The following is a 25,596-nucleotide window of genomic DNA, read 5'->3' as shown; positions in this document are numbered from 1 at the left end:
ATAAATGTCATACAATGATTCTTGTTAAATATGAAATAATTTTTAAAGAATAAAATGTCTAGAGAAATTATACATTTATTCCATCTATTTTAAAAGTAAGTTTAGTTATCTTTCAAACAGAAAGAAAAAAATGGGAATTCCAGGTGAAATATTAGAGGCTGATGCTAATACTGAACATATGCCCTGTTCATTGGTAGGCATCTCTGTGAAATAAAAGTAGGCTTAAGTAAGCTTTTGATTGTCTACCAAGAGATACCAATAAAAAAAAAATCTGTGGAATTAATGTAGTGATTGATTTCTAAAAATCAAATACTAATTACCTTAAAACTAGTGAGAGTAAAGTAGCATGTGGTACTTTTTAAGATCAACTGTGACTTTTTTTTTTTTTTTAAGAGTCTTGCTCTGTCGCCCAGGCTGGAGTGCAGTGGCGCGATCTTGGCTCACAGCAAGCTCCGTCTCCTCTGTTCGAGCAGTTCTCCTTCCTCAGCCTTCCGAGTAGCTGGGATTACAGGCGCCTGCCACCACGCCCGGCTAATTTTTTGTATTTTTAATAGAGATGGGGTTTCACCGCATTAGCCAGGATGGTCTCTATCTCCTGACCTTGTGATCCGCCCGCCTCGGCCTCCCAAAGTGCTGGGATTACAGACGTGAGCCACCGCGCCCAGCCCCAACTGTGACTTTTCTATCCATTCTCACAACTTCATAAAAATTAAATGCAGGAGGCCGGGCACGGTGGCTCACACCTGTAATCCCAGGACTTTGGGAGGCTGAGGCAGGTGGATCACTGGGTCACTTCAAGACCAGCCTGGCCAACATGGTGAAACCCCGTCTCTACTAAAAATACAAAAATTAACCGGGCATGGTGGCGGGTGCCTATAATCCCAGCTACTCAGGAGGCTGAGGAAGGAGAATCCCTTGAACCCGGGAGGTGGAGGTTGTGGTGAGCCAAGATCATGCCATTGCACTCCAGCCTGGGCGACAGAGCGAGACTGTCTCAAAAACAAAAACAAAAACAAAAAAATTAAATGCAGGATCTTCCAAACTCTGACATGGCTATTTGGCCCATCTCACTTATTTACCTTCCAACTTCTTCAGCAAAAATTAAACAAGTAACACAATTGTCTAGTGACAGTGTTCTTGAAAATTCAGCCTTCTCCTCCTTAAGGAGGGGAGAAAATCAACTGCAGTGATCATAGCTCAGAGTTCAGCACATTCACAGGCGTGGGTGTGCAAGTGTGTAGTTGGTTGAACCATAGCAAATTGCCCTTTGTGTAGGTCAAAAACAGCTAAATATCACCAATTGCCTTTAGATCAACCTAGTACAATGTTATTTTTCTAACTGAATGACTTTCAAATCAGAAGGGTTGAAAGGATTTTCTCTTGAACAATTAGAACACAAAGTCCTCAGAAAGAGCAGGAAAAGGCTTTGCTTTTCCCCATATACCCTCTTTTTACAGGCCTTTTCATTTCTGCCAGCAACACTATTCATGGCTCTCCAGAGCACACTCTTCCCTCTTTCCTCTCTGGTCCTAGTATGAACAACAATCAGGCCTGTCTCCTAGTATAGCTGAAAAAAACATAAGGGAAACCAAAGGATGCATTACAGCGTAGATCCATCTTCCCTTATTAAAAGCCTATTACCAAACAGTTTTCTTACCACACCACACAGCTTGTCAGTTGCCAAACTCAAAGGTTTTATTCAATGCACAGCTATCCAAAGATACCCTTTTTAACTTGGAGCTATTCCCAAATTTCAATCTTTTTTTCCCCCCCTTCTCTTTTCCAGGGAAAGGATTAGTGTAGATTGAATACTGAAACAAGAGTGGAAATAAAGATTGATGGTCCACACTTAGGTCAAGGGCTATCATCTTTCAGGAAAGCAAGCACTTGTATGAATGTGGAGGTTTCTCAGCCTTGCCCACAAACCCAGTAGTAGGTAGTGTTCAGCCTAGTTCTTATTCTTATCATAGAGGCTGGTGGCACGTGAGCACTCAAGAAGGAGGTTGGAGGCCTGGCGTGGTGGCTCATGCCTGTAATCCCAGCACTTTGGGAGGGTGAGGTGGGTGGATTGCCTGAGGTCAGGAGTTCGAGACCAGCCTGGCCAACATGGCGAAACCCTGTCTCTACTAAAAATACAAAAAAATTAGCTGGGCGTGGTGGCGGGCACCTGTAATCCCAGCTACTCGGGAGGCTGAGGCAGGAGAATCGCTTGAACCAGGAAGTGGAGGTTGCAGTGAGCCAAGATCGTGCCATTGCACTCCAGCCTGGGTGACAAGAGCAAAACTCCGGCTCGAAAAAAAAAAAAGGTTGGGAGAGCTCAGCTGGAAAAGCATTCTCTTTGCCAGGCTTCTCACACATGGTTTCCCCAGGAGACTCAGGGAGGAACCTGCGGCGTCTTCAGTTCCTTCATTCTTTTTTAGCTCTTAGCCGAATTTTACATTAACTTCCAAACCTGACTTTGAAACTAGTGTTTCAGCAGCACTGGAATATCAGAGTGCATTATCCATAAACAGAGAAGCACAGCGGCAGACGTCTTGACAGGCAGAGAAAGAACATTAGGCAGAGTTGTCCTCTGCTTGCTTTGTGGTGGATTTTAAATAGTGATCCCTGCTTATGTAGCTATAATGACTTTATTAAGAAATGTGTTCTTGATTAGTAAACTTAATCTATCAGACAAATAAAACCACAAATTTAGTTGAACTGGAAATCACTTGTTACTTTGGCTCTTTAACTATCATTATAGCATAAATTGCAACAGTTACAACCATCTCTGGGAGTACATGGATATTTTACAGCTATTGTAAATGAACAGTATTACAGTTGGAGATATGTGGCGGTGAAACCACAGGAAGGGTAGTTCAAGAACACCTGGTTTCCTATAGGCTTCCAAGCCCGTTGAATCAAAAGACAGGAAATATGCGCTTTTCTTATCACCTTTTAGGTGCACATAACAACACATAAGCACATAACAACAGGTGGCTGTATATGTATGCAAGACAACACTGCATGCATTGGCCACAGATGGTATAAAGAGTCAAGAGTCCCAATTTGTGGTTGTACTCCCTGAATTAAACCTACCCCTGACACAAACGGCACTTGCCCCCAGATAATTTAAGCATCTAACCACTAGTCTTCCAGATACAATTCATGGCATGGAACATTTGATAGGTCTTCTATTTTTTTTTTCAGAAGTTCAAAATTAAGGGCAAATAACATTAGCCCCAGCTGACCAATGAAGAAACTGAAACCAAAAGAGGTTTAAAAAGGAAAGTGTCACACCCCAATAGAAAAATGGGCAAATATCATGAGCAGACAATTTATAGAAGATACACATGTGGCCAATAGATGTTAAAAAGTGTTTAGCCTCAGTAGTAATCAAATAAATGCAAATTTAAGCCACAGCAGCATATCATTTTCCCACTCTCATATTGGGAAAAGTTAATTAACTGATAATACTCAATGCTAGTAAGGATGGACTGAGATAGCCTCTCCCACTACTAGCTAATGGGAGCATGAATTTATACAACCTCTGTGCACTATAAAGTAATCTCTCAGGTTGCATCAGGGGTCTTTTAACATGTCTCATTTGACCCAGTAATTTCACTCATAGGGTTCTGTATTATGGAAATATTTATTTATAAAAATGTTCAGCAAAACATGCAATATGAAAGAGAAAAACAAAAACTCTACTTTCTGATTTCTAATTGGGAGAATAGATAAATAAATGTTTATCATGTAGTAAGACATGCAACCATTAAAAAGTATATTTTAAGAACATTGAATAACACAAGGAATGCTAAAGATAAAACATTAGCTGAAAAAGTAGGACACAAAACTTTAAATACAATCCTAGTTGTATGTTTTAAATGTATGCACAGAGATTATGCCAAAAAAGTAAGATAAATGAAATGAAATACAGTGAAGTGTTAACAGTGATTTTCATTGGATGGTTGGATTACATGTAATTATATCCTTTGTACATTTCTATATTTCTAATTTTTCTGCCATGAAAAAGTTATCTCTTTTATATTTGGGGGTAGGAGGGAAAGGTTACTTTTTAAAGCAAAGAGCACAAGATTCTGAACAAAGGAAGACCAGAGTCTGGTATGAGAGCATTAGCTTTGCAGCCATCCAGACCTCTAAGATCAAAACTCTTTCTGAACCAGGATGTTGATCTTGGATTCCTGAGACCTGAAAAGGTTTTATGTTTAGGTTTTTCAGAAAGGTTCAAAGCCCCCCTAAGAGTATATTAAAAATGTTAATATATATGCATTTTATATGCACTTTTCTTGGGATACATTGCATAGCTTTCAGATAGTTAAACAGATCCTTGACCACAAAAGTTAAAATTAACATCAAGTTTAGTTGAGTAGCTAGTGAATCAGTTTAATCTGACTATGATTAATGTAGTCAAATCCTAATGTGAGTTTCACTCCTCCCCTTCATTAACAAGATATTTAACATTTCATTCAGGATCATGTTGACAACTCTTACCGATATAAATCTAGTACACTAAGCTACAATCACCTTGGAATCTGAAATGTGGTCCTATTCACAAGCCTAAATAAAATGAGAAAAGTAATCATTATGTTATACAAATAACAATTACTAGTGTTGTTTCACAGCTTACCAAGTACCTGTATATGGAATATCGTTTAATTCTTAGCACAAGTTTGTGGTGTAAAGTGGTAACATCACTCTTGTTTCACAGATAAGAAAACTAAGGCGCAGATGGAAGAAATGACTGGTGCACAGACAAGTAGCTAGTTTGAATGTCTCCTGACTGCAGTTCACTGCTACTTAGACTCCTCAAAGTCTCTCCTTTTTCATTCTTGTTTTTGTTCCTGCCGGATACACTAGGACTCTCTCCACCCAAATCAGAAGTCTGTCCCCTAAAAGCTGGGTGAAGGGTACACAGCAACTCTACCATTTTTGCAACTTCTTGTGAGTCAGACTATGTAAAAATAAAAAGTTTTAACACAACAAAACATAAAACCCACTAAAACTAAAACTTAACTAAACTGAGCTAAGCTAAAATAAAATAAATTTTAAAATTCCTTCCTGCACTTTCCACCTATGCCTTCTTCAAAGCTCCCCTCTTCCACAGGGCCTTCTTCAGTGCACTGGCCAGCAGGGACTGAACCTCTTAATGACTAAAATCAAGAACACCTTTTTTTTTTCTGAAACACACACACACACAAAAAAAACAGTTGAGGATTGCATTTTCTAAGCGATTGTGTTGTAATCAGCTACCCATAGCAGAAGTTACTGGTAGATCTAGCAAACACTGACACTACCAGCTGAAACGTGGAAAAAATCAGGTCAGTTGTCCAACTGCTGATTTTTTAAACTTTTTTTTTTTACTAAGTCATTTAGTTATTTGGTTATCTTGTGTGAACCCAGATGAATTTTATCAGTCAGGCACCGTTGAATACTGTCTTTCATGGAATCCAGTTCAAGATCCCTTGAATCAGGATCACTCTGGGACTACTACAAGGTTTTGAGGTGCCCAGAGAAAATGCTACCATACGGTAGAAAAAGTCTAGAACCAGAATCATGTGAAAGTACTGTTTCTAAACTTGGAATCCAAACTTAACTCTGTGCTTTAACCACAGTTAGTGGTGCTGCCCTTGTGAATGCTGGGGGACCTACCAACACTTAGTTCATTTACCTACAGGCCTCCGTGAAAGTATTGCTAAGTGAGATTCCATAACTAGAAGGCAAGGCAACCTGAGTTCCCCTATAATAGGTGTGAAATCATATAAAACTCCAAGCCCAGGTGAATGAGGAAACCAAAGAAGGGAATCTGTATAAGTTAGAGGGGGCTCACTGTATTCCTTTTGTCTGATTTCTAATCACACAAATAATTCACCATTTTATGTTATGGCCACTTCACTGGAGAAAAGGGTGAAGGAATACCCACTCCTTAGTAGGCAACTGACTTACATAAAATAAGATCACATAATTACTGAAAACTGTGGCACTGCACTTAAGGCTTGAGCTGGGGAAAAAGCAATCAACAACCACCTATTGAGAGTCTAGAGTATTTCAAGTACTTAAGACATAGCCCTGCTCTCTGAGAGTGTGCAGTGTGGTAGAGGAATAAAGACAGGTGGCATCTGTGGAATGTGAAGCCGTGAGGCTTCAGAGGCAAGACAGACTCTATCGTTGGATAATCAGGAAAGGATTCATGATTGTCAGTGCTCTAATGAGGGGAACAAGGCTGTGCTTAAAATGTATTTCATATCTCTTTCTCATAGGCCCACAACAGAAACCTACTCTCCATAGATTTTGATCATATAACCCGCACAGGAAAGATCTATGATGACCATCGAAAATTCACCCTTCGAATTCTTTATGACCAGACTGGGCGACCCATTCTGTGGTCTCCTGTAAGCAGATATAATGAAGTGAACATCACATATTCACCTTCGGGATTGGTGACGTTTATTCAAAGAGGAACGTGGAATGAAAAAATGGAATATGACCAGAGTGGAAAAATTATTTCAAGAACTTGGGCTGATGGGAAAATTTGGAGCTATACCTACTTAGAAAAAGTAAGTACATAGGGGAAAAAGACAAGTTTCAAGTTTCTGAATGAGACTATCGAAAATGGCCCTAATTGTCCATCTTGGTGAGGACCTGCAGGAGAAAAGTCTGTGTTCCAGCTGTTCTGTTCTGTAGAAGTAACAAAAAGATGTTGAACTTATAAGGATAAACTGTTTTTCAGCTGAAAATTTTCCCCAGTCCCAGACTCTGCCAAGTACTCTTTCAGACTAAAGTCAGAATAACGGCTTAGCTTTCTCCTCATTTGAACATCTTTGTTCATGCTTTTGAAAAGGTTATCTTTATTATTATGAAAGCTCATACCGAGGGAAAAATAGCTAGAAAATTATAAAATTGTGTTAATGTACTCAGCTCTGGTAAAGGGCTTTTTACCCAGAGGATAAGCAATTCTAATTTTGTTAGGATAGTCAGTGAAATTTTAGTTGTATACATTTGAAGACTAATTTCCAAAAGTAATCAGCCTGCGGGAATGGTGGTAGTGGGGCCTCATTGGTAATACTCTTTTCTGTACACTGAGTCTCCAGTAGCATCCATAATGGGAGCTCGTGGCCTGTGTCTGGGAATAATAGGAAAATATTTTAATCCCACTACAGGAACCATTTGTCAAACATCAGCCCCTACAGAGCAAAATGGTTTCTGGCCAGATTGGTACCAGAGGACAATAAGAGTAATTGATCTCTATCTCAATGTCTAATCTCCTAAGATAGTGCCTCTTGTTTCCCAAATCTATTCTTTCAACACATTTAGGAATTCATCAGTCCTAAATTAATTTCTACAAAAATTGAAAAATGGCTTCCCTTGAGAATTCAAGGGTAATCAGTACAAGGTAGCTTCTAGATGTTCTTAGAAAAGTCATAGGAGCTCATAGCTCACATGACAGATTTCCCTATTGGTACCAAATAATGCCCAACTTTTCTGATACACCCTCCCCAAAGTTAAATAAAAATAGTGTGCCAGTGGTTATATGTCATTATAAAACCATGTTACTAGTTCCCAGAGTTTGTTGCTGGAGAATTTACCAAGTTGGAAATGCCTGGAGATGAAGCAGAGTTCACTTGGGAGCCAGGGCAAAAGGAAGGAGTCCTTTGGTGAATCCACCTCGTGTCCTTTTTTGCTAAAAATATTTATCAAATCTATAATCTATCCTCTACACTGGCAAAATCTGAATCTTATAGAGCAGGTCTTTCCTCTTTTGAATTTTGGTAACAAGAATGATTGGCAAAACCGTGTGACTAGTGCCTACAGCATGCCAAGCCTGTTACAACATTAACTGAATCCAAAAATTTGCTGGTATGTGTGCATAGGCAAAGTATTTCTTAAGGTATAGGCAAAGTATTTCTTAAGGTGTATATTGATGACCTTCATATGAAAAAAACAGTGCTACTGATCACTAACAGAATATTAGCTGAGTTAGTTTTTCAGAAAGGAAGACAGGTTTGCACCAATCTTTCCACAGGTCCCCCATGTGACTAGTTAAGTAGCCAGCACTCCTTAGAAGCATACGTAGGTTTGCACTCATAATTCCAACCTCATTGGCACCAGAGTCCGACCAACTGAGCTAATTGCCTATAGACAGTCACATGTAGGTCTCATAAGACTTTCCCCTCTAGATGACGAGTTAGTGGGTGCAGCGCACCAGCATGGCACATGTATACATATGTAACTAACCTGCACATTGTGCACATGTACCCTAAAACTTAAAGTATAATAATAAAAAAAAAGACTTTCCCTTTATCTGCACAATAACATAAGAGCCTATTGAAAACTTCAATTTCATCCCTGGGTGCAGTTATTTAGCCTCTTCTCTGACACCAATGAGGAGATTTTATTGTTTCTCTTTTCCGAATTCACTGATTATTCCATCAAATTTACTTAAGCAAAGAATCACGTGAAGCAAACTTCACAAGTTCTCTTTGCTACAAAAACGTAGTTGGCAATAATTGCTAAGCAAACAAACAAAAACCTCGGTGAGACTGCCAGTGTCTGCAGTGGACAAAAATAAGACCTTCCTCACCCAGAATAAGGTATCAAGACAAGTCCTGGTAACTTTCTGACCAGTGAGACAAACCAGCTTATTTGTACCTTTGAGTTCACTTTTGTTCCTTTCTTGATTTTATATTTAATTTGTTCTCTAATTAAAAGGGTAGCTACTGATTTAAGCAATCCTGTTATGCAAAACTCAGAACCTACAGAATGCATAATTATGGAATGATTCTTTACTTTCCAAAAGTCATTTGTCATAAAATTGATTTTATTAACATTATTATTACCAGTAATCATAACTAATTCACTGAATAGATATAATTAAATGAAATAACTTAATATAAAACACCCAAGTCGAGAATTTAAATGCTAGCTAGCACTTACTGCCACTTGGAGGTAAATCAAAACAAGAAAGAGCAGAAGAAAGTAAGGGAGGGAAGAAGGAAGGAAGGGAGGGAGGGAGGGGGGGAGGGAGGAAATTAAAGCATCTTTGAAATTGCGATTCTAGGGGGGAAAAAGGGAAAGAACATTGAATTTACCAAAATCCCATGTAACATGTAACTTTTTCAGTGACTTGAGGTTTTGTATCTCCTTGTGTTCTTTCCAGTCCTCTCTTTAATATGGCCTTTGTGGCACATTCTCCCACTATGACAGGGGCAGAGCAGGGATAAAGAGGCTCGTTCTTGTAGTATATTTTAAACTAAGAATTCTCAAACTTTAAAATGGATTTCTCTTTTTACGCCCCAAAATACTCTGGTATTACCTTGTGAATTCGCTTGCCATACCTGTGTCACGATGTATTAAAAAGCAGCAGCAGATTTTTCACCTTGACACGCAGAAATTTTGTAAAAATCGTTTGACTTCCTCTAGAGTAAGTGAAACTTATGCATATCATTTTCATGCACAATGGTTTGTAGCCATTAGGAGAAAAATAATTATTTGGGTAATGGCTGTGGTTGCTTAATGATCTCTTCCCTATTAAAAAAATCAATTATTGTGTCTTAAATTTTCTCTATGTGGTCATTAATTCTCTGTCTTGATTTATGAGACTTCTCTGAGTTAATTATATTTTGAAGACTTGTGGGCTAAAATTTTGTATTAGAGTAAATGTAAATCTTTCAGTTTCCTAAAATAATTCTTATGAACTTCATTTTTAAAATGCATTTAAATATATTTTATAATCATTTAATAAGATACTTTAGCCTTATACATTTACAGCAATTGCCTCTTTGGGGCTGAGGCTTTCAGAGGCTGCCTAGAGGGACAGAACGACGACTTTGGCTTCAGCTTCCAGGTGGCCCCACACTGCCATCTGGTGGTCATTCAAATGCTTTAACTTTTCAAATTTCTGCTCTCATTTCTAGTCTTGTTCAAATAAGCATACAGCCATGATTGCTGTTGCTGTTGTTGTTGCTTTTACAATTATCTCTTTTAGAACCTCACAATCAATTAAAAGAATAAAAGTCTCCCACTCTGTTATTTGGACTAATAAGAAATGGCCTTTTGTCCTATAACAGCATTGTGGACATTGGATAGATTCATAAGCACTGTTTTTGAGCAAACTGATGATAATAATGCCCACCCAAAGTGAAAAAGCAGCCAAATGAGAGCTAAATGGTATTTTGGCAATGTAACAGTTACATTCATTTGATTTCTAATCACATCATCCACATTCTTGCCATTGGCAGGAAGCTTTGAAACAGACTAAGGGCTTTTGAGACAGCCCAGCATCAGCACCACCTAGGAACATGGTTCAGGCAGTGGTTTACTGCAGGCAGGAGGATGGGAACAGAGGAGAGAATAACAACGACGTGCCATAAATACTTGGAAAGGCTGGTACAGTGACTGGAAAAGGCATGGCCCAGGCAGGCTGGTACTAGATAATGTGTGGGGGCCATATGGTGATAGTCCCTGGCCCGTGTCACAGGTGACAGATGTCATTTACTCACAGCAAGTTGACAGAAGAGAGTGGAAAGGAACTGAGAAATGTGACTTTCAGACTAGAGATAATGCAAAAGCTTTTCCCCAATTCCTGTAGAAAGCCTTTCCACCCCTGCCCCCTGCCACCTGCTTTCCCATTCATAGGAAAATTTCTTGCTGATTCTATTGAATTCTGCCTCGGTCCAGGGAGGCAGTTCTCCCTTAATGTCTCCAAGCCCATTCAGGATTTCCAAGTCTCCTTCCTTTTGTTCAGGAGGTTTTCAGAGGTCACAGTGGTGGAACTGTAGGCTGTGGCAAGCTGCAGGTTGTCCACAAGTGACGAATTGACAGGATTTCTGCACTCACCTCTGGCTCTGCAGGCATAATGTTGGTGGAAAAGAAAGAATGAACAAATGAGCAAATAACCACTGACTTTGACTTCATGGTACTGAAATGCAATTCAAAGTCAATAATTCTCAGAAGGGTAGGGAGGATATGCAGTTTCAGAAAGCACATTCAATATTAGAATGTAATGTCATATTTAGAAGATGTAAATGTACATTACATATACTTACATAATTCACATTCATAAATATTTATATAATTTGTGCTTAGAAAATGAAAATATACCTATTGTTTTCATAACACAAACTTGAATAAATAACCCTCAACTAAATCTCTTTGCTTGAAAAGGTAATTTTCTAAAGGGGAAGGATAAAGCTCCTCTAGGGAGTCATATCAGAATCTCCAAGGATGAGAAATTTTTATTTTTATTAAAAGATGAGATGCACATGTCAGTCAATTAGAGTCCTCCCTAAAACAGTGCTCCTTTTATGTCTGTATTTAGAATTAAAACAAGACAATCAATATTTATGAAACACCTGTTACCTGCATTATACCTCAACAAACAACTGTTTCTAAAATACAGATCAGTTTGGGGGAGAGGGGCTGCATAACCAGAGAATCATTCGATTTTAATGACATGCTTCCCTAATATTAAAACACAAATGGAAATGTGAAGTTAAAACATCAATTGCAAAACATTAATAGTGCCATAATAATATTTTATGCACAATTTTTAGGAAGACATCTAGTATGTGAAGTCAATCAATACTTTATGATAACTATAAATTAATTTGTGAAATGCCCTGCCATCCATTTACCTTCCTCTGAAACATATGCACATTGAAGTAACCTTTCTAAAATACCAACTTGACAGTTTCTCCCAGCTTGCAAGTGCCCTCTTGCAACCGTCCCTTAACTTGCTTAAAACCCTTCAAGAGTGCCAGATGCAGTGGCACACATTGGTAGTCCCAGTTACTCAGGAGGCTGAGACAGGAGGATAGCCTAAGCTCAGGAGTTCGAGGCTGCAGTGAGCTATGACTACACCACTGCACTCCAGCCTGGGCAACACAGTGAGACCCTGGCTCCAAAAAAATGAAATAAAATAGAAACCCTTCGATGACTCCCTGTTGCCAACATACTTGAATCCAAACTCCTTAGTGTGGCTTAGAAAGCCTAGCATGATCTGGACTCAGCCTACATAGCTGACGTCATCTCCTGCCATTCCCACCACTCCCAACATACTCAAGTTCTAGCCACACAAAATTTCTCTCACTCTCTGAAAAAGCCGTGTTCTTTTTCGTATCCAGACCCTCACAAGGCTGTGCTCTCTGCCAAGAATACTCTTTCCCTACCCCTGCCCCAGGCTCCCTGCCTTCACCTGGACAATCCCTAGGCAATCTTTATGTCTCAACTCAGATGCCACTTTATCCAAGAAGCCTTTTCTGGTCTCTCAAGTCTGAGTAAGCTGGTCTTCCTCTGCCTTCCAGAAGCACTCTGTAACTCCCCTGTCATAACACATTTCACACTATATTGTAATTGCTTGGTTACTTGTCTTTCTCCTCCATTAAAACTGTAAATTTCATGAAGATAGACACCAGTATTGTGCACTACTGTATCCACTAGGGTTTGCCACAGTGTCTGGCACACAGTAAGTGCTTGATTAATTTGTGTTGAATGGATGAATGTGTATTTTCTTTAGTCGCCTCAACTTTAGTTGTCCATAATATGCTATTCTGCCTTTGTCTCGTTTCAGTCTGTGATGCTTCTCCTACACAGCCAGCGGCGTTACATCTTTGAGTATGACCAACCAGATTGTCTGCTCTCAGTCACCATGCCTAGCATGGTGCGTCACAGCTTACAAACCATGCTTTCAGTGGGCTACTACCGGAACATCTACACCCCACCGGACAGTAGCACTTCTTTTATCCAAGACTATAGTCGAGATGGCCGATTGCTACAGACCCTGCATCTGGGGACAGGGCGCAGAGTCTTATACAAGTACACCAAGCAAGCAAGGCTTTCTGAGGTTCTCTATGATACCACTCAGGTCACATTAACATATGAAGAGTCTTCTGGAGTGATGAAGACAATACACCTGATGCATGACGGATTCATCTGCACAATCAGATACAGGCAAACAGGTTTGTTGTGAAAGAGTGATGGTGTGTGCAACAACATCACTATTTTCTTATGACATTTTTACTGACCACAGTGTGAGACAGAAGCATTAATCTACACACATTCAACCCAACTTTCGCTTTACTTATCAAATTATCTGACATTGAAAATGTAAAGCATGTTATAGTCTGATGAAAGCTGATTTCTTAAAAACATATAGTGCATTTCTTTCTTTCAGCTCTCAAGTAATTTGAAATCCAAGTGCCTAGTGTAACTGTATACCCATTCCTGCTCAGCACCAAATCTTCTCAAACATGAAACTGCAAGATATAAGTCTCACTGAAACTAGCTCAAGCCCTGTGTAACCTTTATAAGCCTCAGTTGATGACAAAATATCTTCACAAGTCAGAACTTTCTAATGTATTTCACCCTTTGGGTTTATAGAATGCCCAAATCCAGTTACTTTAATGCTGGAATTTGTCAAAACCTGACCCTATGACTTTGTAGCAAAGGTTAAATGAAATGAAAGCATTTTTGTCAGTGATTATAGCAAGAAGTATCAATTTCATCACCCTGGGCTACTGGATGTGTTATTACTTCTGTAGTTTCTATAATTAAAATTTTCTGTAACTATAGAGTATTTTAATTTTTTATATTTGAGGATTACCACTATGAGAATATATATCCATGAGGTAATATGCCCAGGCATTTGATATCAGAGATCAGTCTCTGATATTGTATTATGAATATAAAAGCACCAGTACTAAATAAAATAACACTAGACCTTTCTGACTCTTCCGCATTGACCGCCTAGCTTCTTACTGTTTTTGTTTCGGTTCCTGCAGGACCTCTTATTGGACGCCAGATTTTCAGGTTCAGTGAGGAAGGCCTCGTGAATGCACGGTTCGACTACAGCTACAACAATTTCCGAGTCACAAGCATGCAAGCTGTAATCAATGAAACCCCTTTGCCTATAGATCTTTACCGATATGTTGATGTCTCTGGCAGAACAGAGCAGTTTGGAAAATTCAGTGTCATTAATTACGATTTAAATCAGGTCATAACTACTACAGTGATGAAACACACCAAAATCTTCAGTGCCAACGGACAAGTCATTGAAGTCCAATATGAAATCCTAAAGGCAATTGCCTACTGGATGACCATTCAATATGATAATGTGGGCCGCATGGTAATATGTGACATAAGGGTAGGGGTAGATGCCAATATAACAAGGTACTTCTATGAATACGATGCCGATGGGCAACTTCAGACTGTTTCGGTAAATGACAAAACCCAGTGGCGTTATAGTTACGATCTGAATGGAAACATCAACCTCTTAAGCCATGGGAATAGTGCTCGTCTTACTCCTCTCCGATATGACCTCCGAGACCGCATCACCAGATTAGGAGAAATTCAGTATAAAATGGATGAAGATGGCTTTCTGAGGCAGAGGGGAAATGATATTTTTGAATATAATTCTAATGGCCTGCTGCAGAAAGCCTACAATAAGGCTTCTGGCTGGACTGTGCAGTATTACTATGATGGGCTTGGGCGACGTGTCGCGAGTAAGTCCAGCCTAGGGCAGCACCTTCAGTTCTTTTATGCAGACCTTACCAACCCCATAAGAGTTACTCATTTGTACAACCACACAAGCTCGGAGATTACATCTCTGTATTATGATCTCCAAGGTCACCTTATTGCCATGGAGTTAAGCAGTGGTGAAGAATATTATGTAGCCTGTGATAATACAGGTACCCCACTAGCTGTGTTCAGCAGCCGAGGTCAGGTCATAAAGGAGATACTATACACACCTTATGGCGATATCTATCATGACACTTACCCTGACTTTCAGGTCATTATTGGTTTTCATGGAGGACTCTATGATTTCCTTACTAAATTAGTGCACCTGGGGCAAAGGGATTATGATGTTGTTGCTGGCAGATGGACAACGCCTAATCATCACATATGGAAACAGTTGAACCTCCTTCCTAAACCATTCAACCTCTACTCCTTTGAAAATAACTACCCAGTTGGCAAAATTCAAGATGTTGCAAAGTATACCACAGGTATTTAAACTATGTAAAACTTTAAGCTAAACTTGAGTAACTCAGTACTGTTGATTTTATCACAGAATCTCAATGCCTTTGTAAATATGCTTCCTCTTCCTGACAGTTAGCCCGCAAGTTATTGTGCATTTGCTGTCTTCCTTAGTTTTCTAGAGTGAGCAAAACGTGCATGTTAACATATAATACTTTTGCATCCTGCTACATTTTTTAGCTGTTTCTGTGTTTTACTCTTACAAGCTTATATGAATAATTTCGTAAAAGAAAAATTCAGGATTCTTGTTTCATCATATAAGCTGATATTATAATCCAGGGTTATCCACAAATCAACACTCTTCCCTGTAGAGAGAGGATCAGGTGTTTTAGTGTGGGCCATATAAAGGGGAGTTTTAGGCTGGGTGCGGTGGCTCACACCTGTAATCCCAGCATTGGGAGGCTGAGGCAGGCAGATCACTTGAGGCCAGGAGTTCGAGACCAGCCTGGCCAACATGGTGAAACCCCATCTCTACTAAAAATACAAAAATTAGCACATGCCTATAATCCCAGCTACTCAGGAGGCTGAGGCAGGAGAATCGCTTGAACCCAAGAGGTGGAGGTTGCAGTGAGCCAAGATTGCACCACTGTACTCCAGCCTGGGCAACAGAGTGAGACTACGTCAAATAAATAAATAAATAAATAAATAGGAGTTTTATTCCTAACTTCTATTGCCTAAACAGTTTGAAGGCAGGAGAGGTATCTTTCAAGTTTTCAACAAAGCTTATAAAGTATGGGATTTTTCATTTTCTTTTCTTAATATTGTGTCTCACAGACATCAGAAGTTGGTTGGAGCTATTTGGTTTCCAGTTACACAATGTACTACCTGGATTTCCCAAACCCGAATTAGAAAATTTAGAATTAACTTACGAGCTTCTACGGCTTCAGACAAAAACTCAAGAGTGGGATCCTGGAAAGGTTAGTAAAAGTTTTATCACCTCCTTTTAGCTGAAACAACAGAAGGGCATTCAATACCTAGAAATTATATATACATATGTTTGCTTACTGATTTTTTAGTCTTCTTGAATATTCACTAAAATGTGCACAATTAATGAGAAGGTATAAAAAAAAGCTCCATGAGAAAAAAGATCAGAGAATTGGAGTTTTGGGGGAAAAAAAGATTAACAGGTTACTTGATGACTGCTGCAATAGGTACATAAGAGGAAAGAGGAACTGCACTTTAAAAATTCTGAAATGGGCTACCAAGAGCAATTATGGATTCTACCTAGAGAAAATTGTTCGGTAAGAGACACGAAAACATCTGATTTCCAACTGTAAAATAATTTAGGGGTTGATGTCTTAAGAGCATGGGAATAACAGAATAAAATTATTCTGATAAAGAAAAAATACATAAACACAATGAAGCAAAAATAATAAATATTACAAGGGTACAGTTTTGAGAAAAAATAGGAACATCAAAACATTTAAGATTCAGCAGATGATTTCACCAGAAGTATGAGGTACAAATGAAAATAAGGAGCTTTTTCTTTCAACTGAAAGAAATATGAATATCTGTGTTTGCGAAAACAAAATGGGCTTGATAGAATAAAACTGAAATTTGGGTGTGAGGCCTTGAAATTTAAGTCTAAAGAATGATAAGGGACAGGAAGTTCTAGATAGGTCCTATAAATTCATCCCTTTTTGTAAAGATGTAAATGCTTTCTGTAATTAAAAGTCCTTCTAAAAAACATTTAGCAAAATGTTGAAAATTGCTGAAGCTTCATAATGGATACTTGGAGGTTCATTAGTCTTTTCTCTTTATTTCTTAGTATGTTTGAAAATTGCCAAAAAAAAAAAAGGTTTTTTTTAAGTCCACATAAAAAGATCAATGAATTTCTGGCTGATTTGCCATAGTTAATTATAAGGTCTTAAACTCTTTAAAGTAGGAACTATGCCTTATGCATTTCTTTGTGCCTCACTGTGCCTAAGTATTACTCTACATGTAGTAATAACATCTAGTCAGTGTGAGTGAAATCAGTGAAAATAAAATGTCTGTGTTTTGGGAGAGCTGGACCAACTTAAAGTGCCTTCCAGCTCTGCAATTCTGTGATTTCAAGTTTAAATGTATTTCCTTATGCTTAACTCCACCAAGATATAAGAATGCTAGGTAGTCACCTGTTAGTCTTTTCCAAATCTCTGATGAAGAGATTCCAAATCTGGCTTATTTTTAAATCACTCACTGACAAATTAAAGAGAGAAGGAAGCAAACTTGCAAGCCTGTCCTTTCCACAATCACCAAGTATCTGACAGATGTCTAACTCCATGCTGCATCTGCTCTGTGCCTCTCTTTCCTAGACTATCCTGGGCATTCAGTGTGAACTCCAGAAACAGCTCAGGAATTTCATTTCCTTGGACCAACTACCTATGACTCCCCGATACAATGATGGACGGTGCCTTGAAGGAGGGAAGCAACCAAGGTTTGCTGCTGTCCCTTCTGTTTTTGGGAAAGGTATAAAATTTGCCATCAAGGATGGCATAGTAACAGCTGATATTATAGGAGTAGCCAATGAAGATAGCAGGCGGCTTGCTGCCATTCTCAATAATGCCCATTACCTGGAAAACCTACATTTTACCATAGAGGGGAGGGACACTCACTACTTCATTAAGCTTGGGTCTCTGGAGGAAGACCTGGTGCTCATCGGTAACACTGGGGGGAGGCGGATTCTGGAGAATGGTGTCAATGTCACTGTGTCCCAGATGACTTCTGTGTTGAATGGGAGGACTAGACGGTTTGCAGATATTCAGCTCCAGCATGGAGCCCTGTGCTTCAACATCCGGTATGGGACAACTGTCGAAGAGGAAAAGAATCACGTGTTGGAGATTGCCAGACAGCGCGCAGTGGCCCAGGCCTGGACTAAGGAACAAAGAAGGCTGCAAGAGGGGGAAGAGGGGATTAGGGCATGGACAGAAGGGGAAAAGCAGCAGCTTTTGAGCACTGGGCGGGTACAAGGTTACGATGGGTATTTTGTTTTGTCTGTTGAGCAGTATTTAGAACTTTCTGACAGTGCCAATAATATTCACTTTATGAGACAGAGCGAAATAGGCAGGAGGTAACAAAAATATCTCTGCCTTTGCGTCACCAAAGACTGCCTGTTTTTAAAACATAAAATGGTTTATTGTATTGGTTTTCTAGATCAGAACTCTGTATATGTAAATATGGAGGAAAAACATATCCAACTGCCTTTCAATGTGACGGAAGATGGTATTTTAATATTGTTTGTTTAAACTCTTTAAGAAATGACAGAGATTTTTAGTTCTTGTGTGGCAGTATTCAAAATAACACAAGTAGAACTCAAACAGCTAAAAACAGTTTTCAGAAAGCACCACTTTCAATTTGCCGAGCCATGCATATGTTCCAATATCCAGAAAGAACCCAAGGTTCTCTATCTCTATTGTGACAAGCAGTTTCATCCTTAACTGTTGGCAGAACTTGCGGGCTATTTGAATAGGTGGTGCAATAGTATCTGAAACTTGCCTTTCGAAAGACTGCCAGCCCTTTGACGTTTTCCAGATCTGTTATAGGAAACTTAAAAACAGGTGTAAAATGTCTTCAGCCACCATCTCCTAGAGTGAGGACCCAATTGCCCTTCCTTCTTGATTATTCCTCCTTGCTTGTTAAAGTAAATGCCATATTGTTGTGCTGTGTTTTGGCGTGTGGTGGCTGGGTTCTGTCTACCATGCTTCCCTGTGGGTGTGGTAACCAGACTGTATAGCCGCTATTTGCTCGTGTGTACATGATACCAAAGCAGCTGGCCAGCGTGACCTCTCTCACACAACCTGTTTTGACTCAATTTTTTACTAAAAGTTGTTCAGCTGTATTGGTATCATGTAAACATAGCTTTTATTAACCTGGGTAGGAATTTCTCATTTATATATAGGATGTGTTTTGGTCATAGTTTCACATTAGTGATTCAGTATCTATACACTAACCCAATGGTTTTGTGCACATGAACGGTAATTTACTTAAAAGTATGATTCTGGTACAAAAACAAACAAAGGCTTTAGCAGGCATACGTGTCTGGGATGCCGATACATACATTAACTACTACTGCAGAAATTCATAAGAGCCAAAACCTTAAAAAAATAGACCTGGTACTTAAGTGAAAGTACTAAAGGGAAGACCAGACCAAACATCACAGCAGTTGCCGCCACATTGTTTCAGCCCACTTAGATTTATCTTTCAAATGTACAATTCTGTATTGAACATCTCCCAGCCATCTTCAGGAAATCGAATCAAGTAAATCCTTTCCAACCGAAAACATTTCAACTAACTATAGAGAGGCAGACTCATTTTTACTAAAATAATTTATACAGTTAGTTATTTTCGTTCTCCGTCCTTACCCATTTATCTTTATTTAATCATCTCTACTGCCTAGGAAAATAACTATTTTCCAGGACGGGTTATTTGTTCTGCGATCATTTAAAATTTGGAGAAAGGTCAGGATTAGTGTTAATATCAGCTGCAGTTTCTCAATCTCTAGGAATCCTGCAGTAAAACAAGCCCCTTGGTGAGCTGGAAGATTTGTGCCCAGTGACAAAGAGATAGTTTGTAAAATGCTGTGTAATTGTAAGTTACCACAAATGAAAATACATGACAGCACAATGTGGCCCGTAGAAAATTCCCCTGAGCCAGCTTCTGCACTTTCATCACCGAATCTGAACATTTGCTATGTCTGAAGGCAAATTTATGATGGAATGTTAGTTTGGATTCTTTCCAGATGCTACCTAAATGCAGTGTGGGGTCATTGCCTTGCTTTGCGATGACAGTTTCTTTGAAAATATGCAAAGTCATAAGCTCATGTTAAGGTTTTTCAAGAGTCTGCCTCCTACTACACAAAGGAAAGCAAGGGAAAGGAAATGACCCTGGCAAACAGTAGGGAAGGGTGTATTCAAACATTTCATTTTCAAAACCTTCGGGTTAGAATACCACTTACACATGTATTCTGAGAGACAGAATTCATGATGAACTCATCTCTCTTTATAACTGGAAACACACCAGCTTGATATATTGCTAATCCATACTAAAATCATATTATTGGGTTTTTTCTGAATCAGGCCTGTATTAATGGTACAGTACTTATTCAGAATGGAATTCTCAAATTACTAACAAACTTGTTGAAAATTTGAATACCTCCACACCAACCTAAAAATGGACCTTAAGTTCCTAGAACCTCTGATGTTCTTTTAAATTAATGGAAAAATAATTTGTGAACTGTATATAGAGAGTGCATTCATAAATGTGATTATGTATTTTATCACAAATCCAAAATGTCAAGATTAGAGTCTATTTTGCTTATATTTTAAGCAATTATACGTTTTTGCAATTCATTGATGATGTATCATTTTCAAACTGCTTTAAATATCCATTAGAAACAAATATTTGAAGCTTTTACTTAATAGTGATTACCTTTAACTGTGCATTTCTAGTTTGTAATACGTATTTGGTTGGTTCGTGCCTTTAGTTTCTTAAAGTTACATTTGTATTATATTCAGGAAATGCACTTTTTATTACTTACAGCTGTGGTTTTAATACTGCCTTGAACTATTATTATTCTTTTTACAACTCCTAAAGCTTGAGGGAGGAAAGAAAAAAAAAACAAAACTACTAATCAGTAGTAAATCGAAGAGAAACATTTTGGCATTTCTTAATAAGAAGATGGAGATATTGAGTATATCACTTCCTATTCAGCTGAATAGAAAGAATGCCTTCATTGACTTGCAGTTCTGCAGTTTAAATTATTGAAAGAACAATTCATTTGCATTTCCTGATGAAAGTAAAAGCATTTTTCAGAGAAACATATGAATTTCTCATACCCAGCAGACAGATGGCTGACACTGCACAGCCACACACCATTCGAGTAAGTTAAAGTGAGAGCATAGTAGTTGGACTCTCCTATGAAGAACATTCTGGGCTGGAGGCAGGGAATACTCCATGGTTGTTTCTTTTTCCTACTTAAGCCCATTTTGTTTGTGCTTTTCTGTTTTGTTTTGTTTTCACTCTTGCACTACAGTCTAGAGATCCAAATGAACTGAAAAGTTCAAAGTTTAACACATTTAAATATGTTTATTTTTAGTTGTCATTCTAATCGTTATTGATTAGAAGCATGACTCCTGAAGGAAAGGGAAATAAATCTCAATTCATACTAACTTGCAACAAAACACTTTTACCATATAAATAAGTATATGATTTATTTTTAACCCAAAAAATGTATAAAATAAGTGTGTCCTTTACTGTCAATTTATCTAGAAGATCTATAATATATAGACTACATATATATAATATATACGACATAGCCAAATGTATGAAAACTTGACAATGTATAATTTGGAATTCACATGCTACCTATGTAGACAGGTATGAAATTAAGTTATAATTTTCATGAGACATTTTCATCACTGTTGACACAGTTTCAAGCATTCCATCATGTTATTTTGACTCTTTTTCTTTTTTTCTTTCTTTAAAAATATATTTTTAACTAGACCAGGCCCCACTATAATATCACTTAAGAGAGTCAGGGCAAAGTTTTTGCATTTATGAAGATGTGTTCATGTAAGGGTGATTGTAATGGAGTTCATTGGTAATAGAAGCAAAAGTACAGTAACGAAGTATTGAAAAGAAAATTTTGGAGACATTGGAGCATATTATATATAGCTTGTGGAAAGACATAAGGCTACAGATGGAATGGAACATTCCTGTTTTCTTGAAGAAATTCACATACACATAGCTGACCTGACTAGTACTTCAGCTCTTCCACAGCCTTCTATAAAGGTTCTTTCTTCTGCAAAGAAAACAAAACAAAACAAAACAAAACAAAACAAAAAAAAACAAAAAAAGCGCAAAAAACAAAAAAACAAAAAAAAGCAAAGTAAAATTTAAAAATACAGAAAACAAACAACAAAAAAGAATTCAACCATAAATAGTGACTATTCTTTTCAGTGTGTCCTTCATGTGAAAGCTATTAAGGACCAAATATACTACTGTTCATAAGAAGAAATTACTTTCTAAACAGTAACTGAAAATACTTAGAGTTAAACTTGCTGTGGATTTTGTCTTGGCAGTTGTCATCTCACATTATTTGTCAAAGGAAACGTGTTTGGCAGTTAAAAATCTTTCCTTAGATTTAGTGGTGGACTTTAACCTCTTAAATAAATGTTAGTATATCAGATTGTGTCCTTGAAAAATATGTTACTTGTATGAATCATGACAACGTCTAAATCTTTACTATTCTTCTGGCAAAAGCATCAGTAAAAAAGAAGGCGAAAAAGAGAAGTATAGCCTTTATGTCAGAAAAACATTCTTTTTAGCTGCTTACTTTCTCATGAAAAGTAAAGATGTTTACAGTGTATGCCAAGTTTTCAGTTTCTGTATAACAACAGTTAGAGGTTCTAATCATATTGAAAATTGTGTTATAATGGTCTGAGCCATGTTGCTAGGAAACAATAGGTTCCAATTTTGTATTCCCGCTCTCCTGTGCTGAAAAGTGACTGGATACTGTACAGGTTCATGTTCTCTGGCTGCAGTTAAATGGTCTTTTGCATTTTGCTCTGGCTTTCAGGCCAGAAGCATGCATTTTTCTACAAGAGCATCACAACAACATGCTGTAAATATTTAAAGTTAAACATTATGTGTTGATATTTGAAAGAAAAGTACTTTGAATATTTCATTTTTAAAAAATAAAATTGCCAATGAAAAATGTGTCCCATTTTATTTATGCGCCAAACTGCATTCTCAAATCAGTCTGGTCACCTTAGATAGGACAAGTGGCTCACTAACAGGGAACAATAAAACCACATCATCTTGAAAATGTAGGTACAGAAATCAAAAAGTCACTAATCCTAGGCAGACAGCTCTTCATTTTTATTTTTCATACAAATAGGATCTCTGACACAAGTGACCATTTAATAAACAAGGAAGAGTAGCTGCTGCAAATTTAAATGCCTCTAGGCTGTGACTTCCTTTAAAAAGGCTTCCCTCTCCTTTTGGTGCCTTTCTCAGCAATAGAAAGAAAATAAAAAATTATAAAAACGGGGTGGGAGAGATATATAGGAGTTCAGGGTGTCCAAATGCACTGGCAAAAAATAATGGATGTTGGGGCAGCAGCCAGTGGGGAAGGGTGTCAGGGAGGGGAGGCAATCATGAAACACTAAAAAAATCCTATGCAATTACAATTGCCATTTGGCACTTGTTTTTCACAAGAAGACATTTACAAGTGACGCTGGGAAATCTGGCCAACAGATCTTCAAAAATTCATCTTGATACTAGCGGAGCACATATAGTCCAAACAACCCATTACTGAAACTTGGAATCCTGCAATTTACACCACTTCAAAATGCCCTGCTGCTTTTTTTTTTTTTTTTTTGTGTGTGTGTGTGTGTGTCTGTGTGTGTGTGTGTGTGTGTGTGTATATATATATATATATAGAGAGAGAGAGAGAGAGAGAGAGAGGGAGAGACAGAGAGTGAAAAGAATCATGGAGCAGAAGACAACCTTGATCATCTCAACACAACCCATCAGTAAAAAACAATGGGGGTAGGGGGTTGTTAGTATCAATCATCTGGAAATTTTTTTCAAAACATGCATCCCACCTCACACTCAGGGTATTTTTTAAAAGGGCAGGAGCTCCTATAGAGAGAGAATTATAATAGGAGATGTTTGTATATTCCTTCCCTATTCACCCTCCCTTTTAGAGATCTGTGACTATCAGTCAATGTTATTTAAACATTCAGTAATATTACTACCTTAAAGTTATACATATATGTAATTACACACACATATATATGTAAATTATTGTACCTTAATAATCTTGTGAGGTTAGTACGACTTAATTATTCCTACTTGGCAAATGCAGTAACAGTAACAGACTGACTTACCTAAGGTCACGTGGATAATCAGTGACAAAGATGAAAAACAGTGGGAGTTGAACAATGAGAACACATAGACACAGGGAGGGGAACATCACACACTGGGGCCTGTCAGGCGGTGGGCGGCAAGGGGAGGGAGAGCACTGGGACAAATACCTGATGCATGCAGAGCTTAAAACTTAGATGACGGGTTGATGGTGCAGCAAACCACCATGGCACATGTAACCTATGTAACAAATCTGCACATTCAGCACATGCATCCCAGAACTTAAAGTAAAATAAAAATTAAAAAATAAATAAATAAAATGTTTAAATGGCCCACCAGGTGACGAAAAAAAAAATCAGGTCTTATGAATTCCTGCTTTTACTCTCTCTGTCCAATACTGAATGTGATACGTAGTATAGCCTTTTGTCATCTTGTGAGAAAACAGTTCTATTTCTGCGTGTATGTGTGCAACCAAGATGTATATATATATATATATATATATATATATGTGTATATATATATATATGTGTATATATATATGTGTATATATATATATGTGTATATATATGTGTATATATATATATGTGTGTATATATATATATATGTGTATATATATATATATCTATATCTCAATTCCGTATATGTTAATGGGCTCTATCCAAACAGTTAGTCAGCCTTATTATATCTTGCTACATTAAAAAAAAAATCTTCATTTAAGAACTAAATGACCTAATGATAAGAATTCAGCCTTTTACTACAAGTTTGGCCAATTACCCCAAATTAGGAAAATGTCCAAACTGGGTAGTTTAACTTCCCCCCTAGTTGCAAACTACAAAATAATGGTATCCCATTTACTGCAAGAGAAAACATAGGTGTTAAAGTTGAATGTATAGCATCCTAACAGGAAGACCAGGCATCCTATAACCTTGAACTGCTCAAGGGCAAATCTGGGTTTTACTAGTAGTAGACTTTGGATTCTAAGCTTAACGAAGTGAATCAAATAAAACATAAGCTGATGTTGAAACATTATTAACAGAGTTTAAAGCTGTTTCTCACATTTTTAATTCTGTGTCCATTCTACCCGAAAGAATATCTTAAATCCAGCCCTTTATTTATAGCAGAGGACTTAATCAGAGGCATTCTCCATAGACTTATTCTACCTGTGCACTACCACAAAGGTTCCCTGCCTGTAACAGCCAAACAGACAATTACCTAAGCTTGTCTCCCTACTGACCTTATCTCTTAAGAACAAATTTCAGAGGAAATGAATAAGTATTTGATAAGCTGTCATGTTCCTTTTGGGCTTGCTGACACACTTTTTTTTTTCTGAAGAGAGCTGCACACTTGGAAATATATTGTGCATTTTTCTACCTTGACTCAGCATCTTACAATATGTTAGCATGGCAATATTTTAGATACAGCAAGGATATGACCTTTCTGTAAAGGTGCAAGTGATTACGTACTGGAAAATAGCAAGGATGCTCATGTTGGGAAAGAAAAGGTGGAAAAAAAAAAAAACTTGATGAATAAAAGGCCAGCCAAAGAAGACAGGAAGTAGGCTCATCAACCGGGAACTTGGACAGCAATAAAATCAGAAAAGCACTTACCTTTTCCAGGGAATCACTCCCATAAGATAATCATCAATCCTTTATTTGGTTTATTAATAGCATCAGTCTCTGAATATTTTATAAGGAATTATAAGGAATATTTCAAGACAAA

At 38.0% G+C, this 25,596-nt stretch overlaps 1 protein-coding gene across 1 annotated transcript in view; it reads left to right on the top strand.

Moving 5' to 3' along the window:
• Positions 1–21,712, top strand: part of TENM1 (teneurin transmembrane protein 1) — a 334,457-nt gene extending 312,745 nt beyond the window's left edge. The window contains exons 24-28 of the mRNA XM_034950131.4: positions 6,261–6,557; positions 12,569–12,956; positions 13,779–14,999; positions 15,805–15,947; positions 17,325–21,712. Coding sequence (XP_034806022.2) covers positions 6,261–6,557; positions 12,569–12,956; positions 13,779–14,999; positions 15,805–15,947; positions 17,325–18,083 — 2,808 coding nt within the window. The 3' untranslated portion in view covers positions 18,084–21,712. The remainder of the gene's footprint in view (positions 1–6,260; positions 6,558–12,568; positions 12,957–13,778; positions 15,000–15,804; positions 15,948–17,324) is intronic.
• The last annotated feature ends 3,884 nt before the right edge of the window (positions 21,713–25,596 follow it).

The sequence above is a fragment of the Pan paniscus genome, chromosome X, assembly GCF_029289425.2.
Source record: "Pan paniscus chromosome X, NHGRI_mPanPan1-v2.0_pri, whole genome shotgun sequence".
NCBI classification, from domain to species: Eukaryota; Metazoa; Chordata; class Mammalia; order Primates; family Hominidae; genus Pan; species Pan paniscus.
The sequence above is the reverse complement of the archived record's forward strand: the minus strand, read 5'-3'. Positions and strand labels throughout refer to the sequence as shown.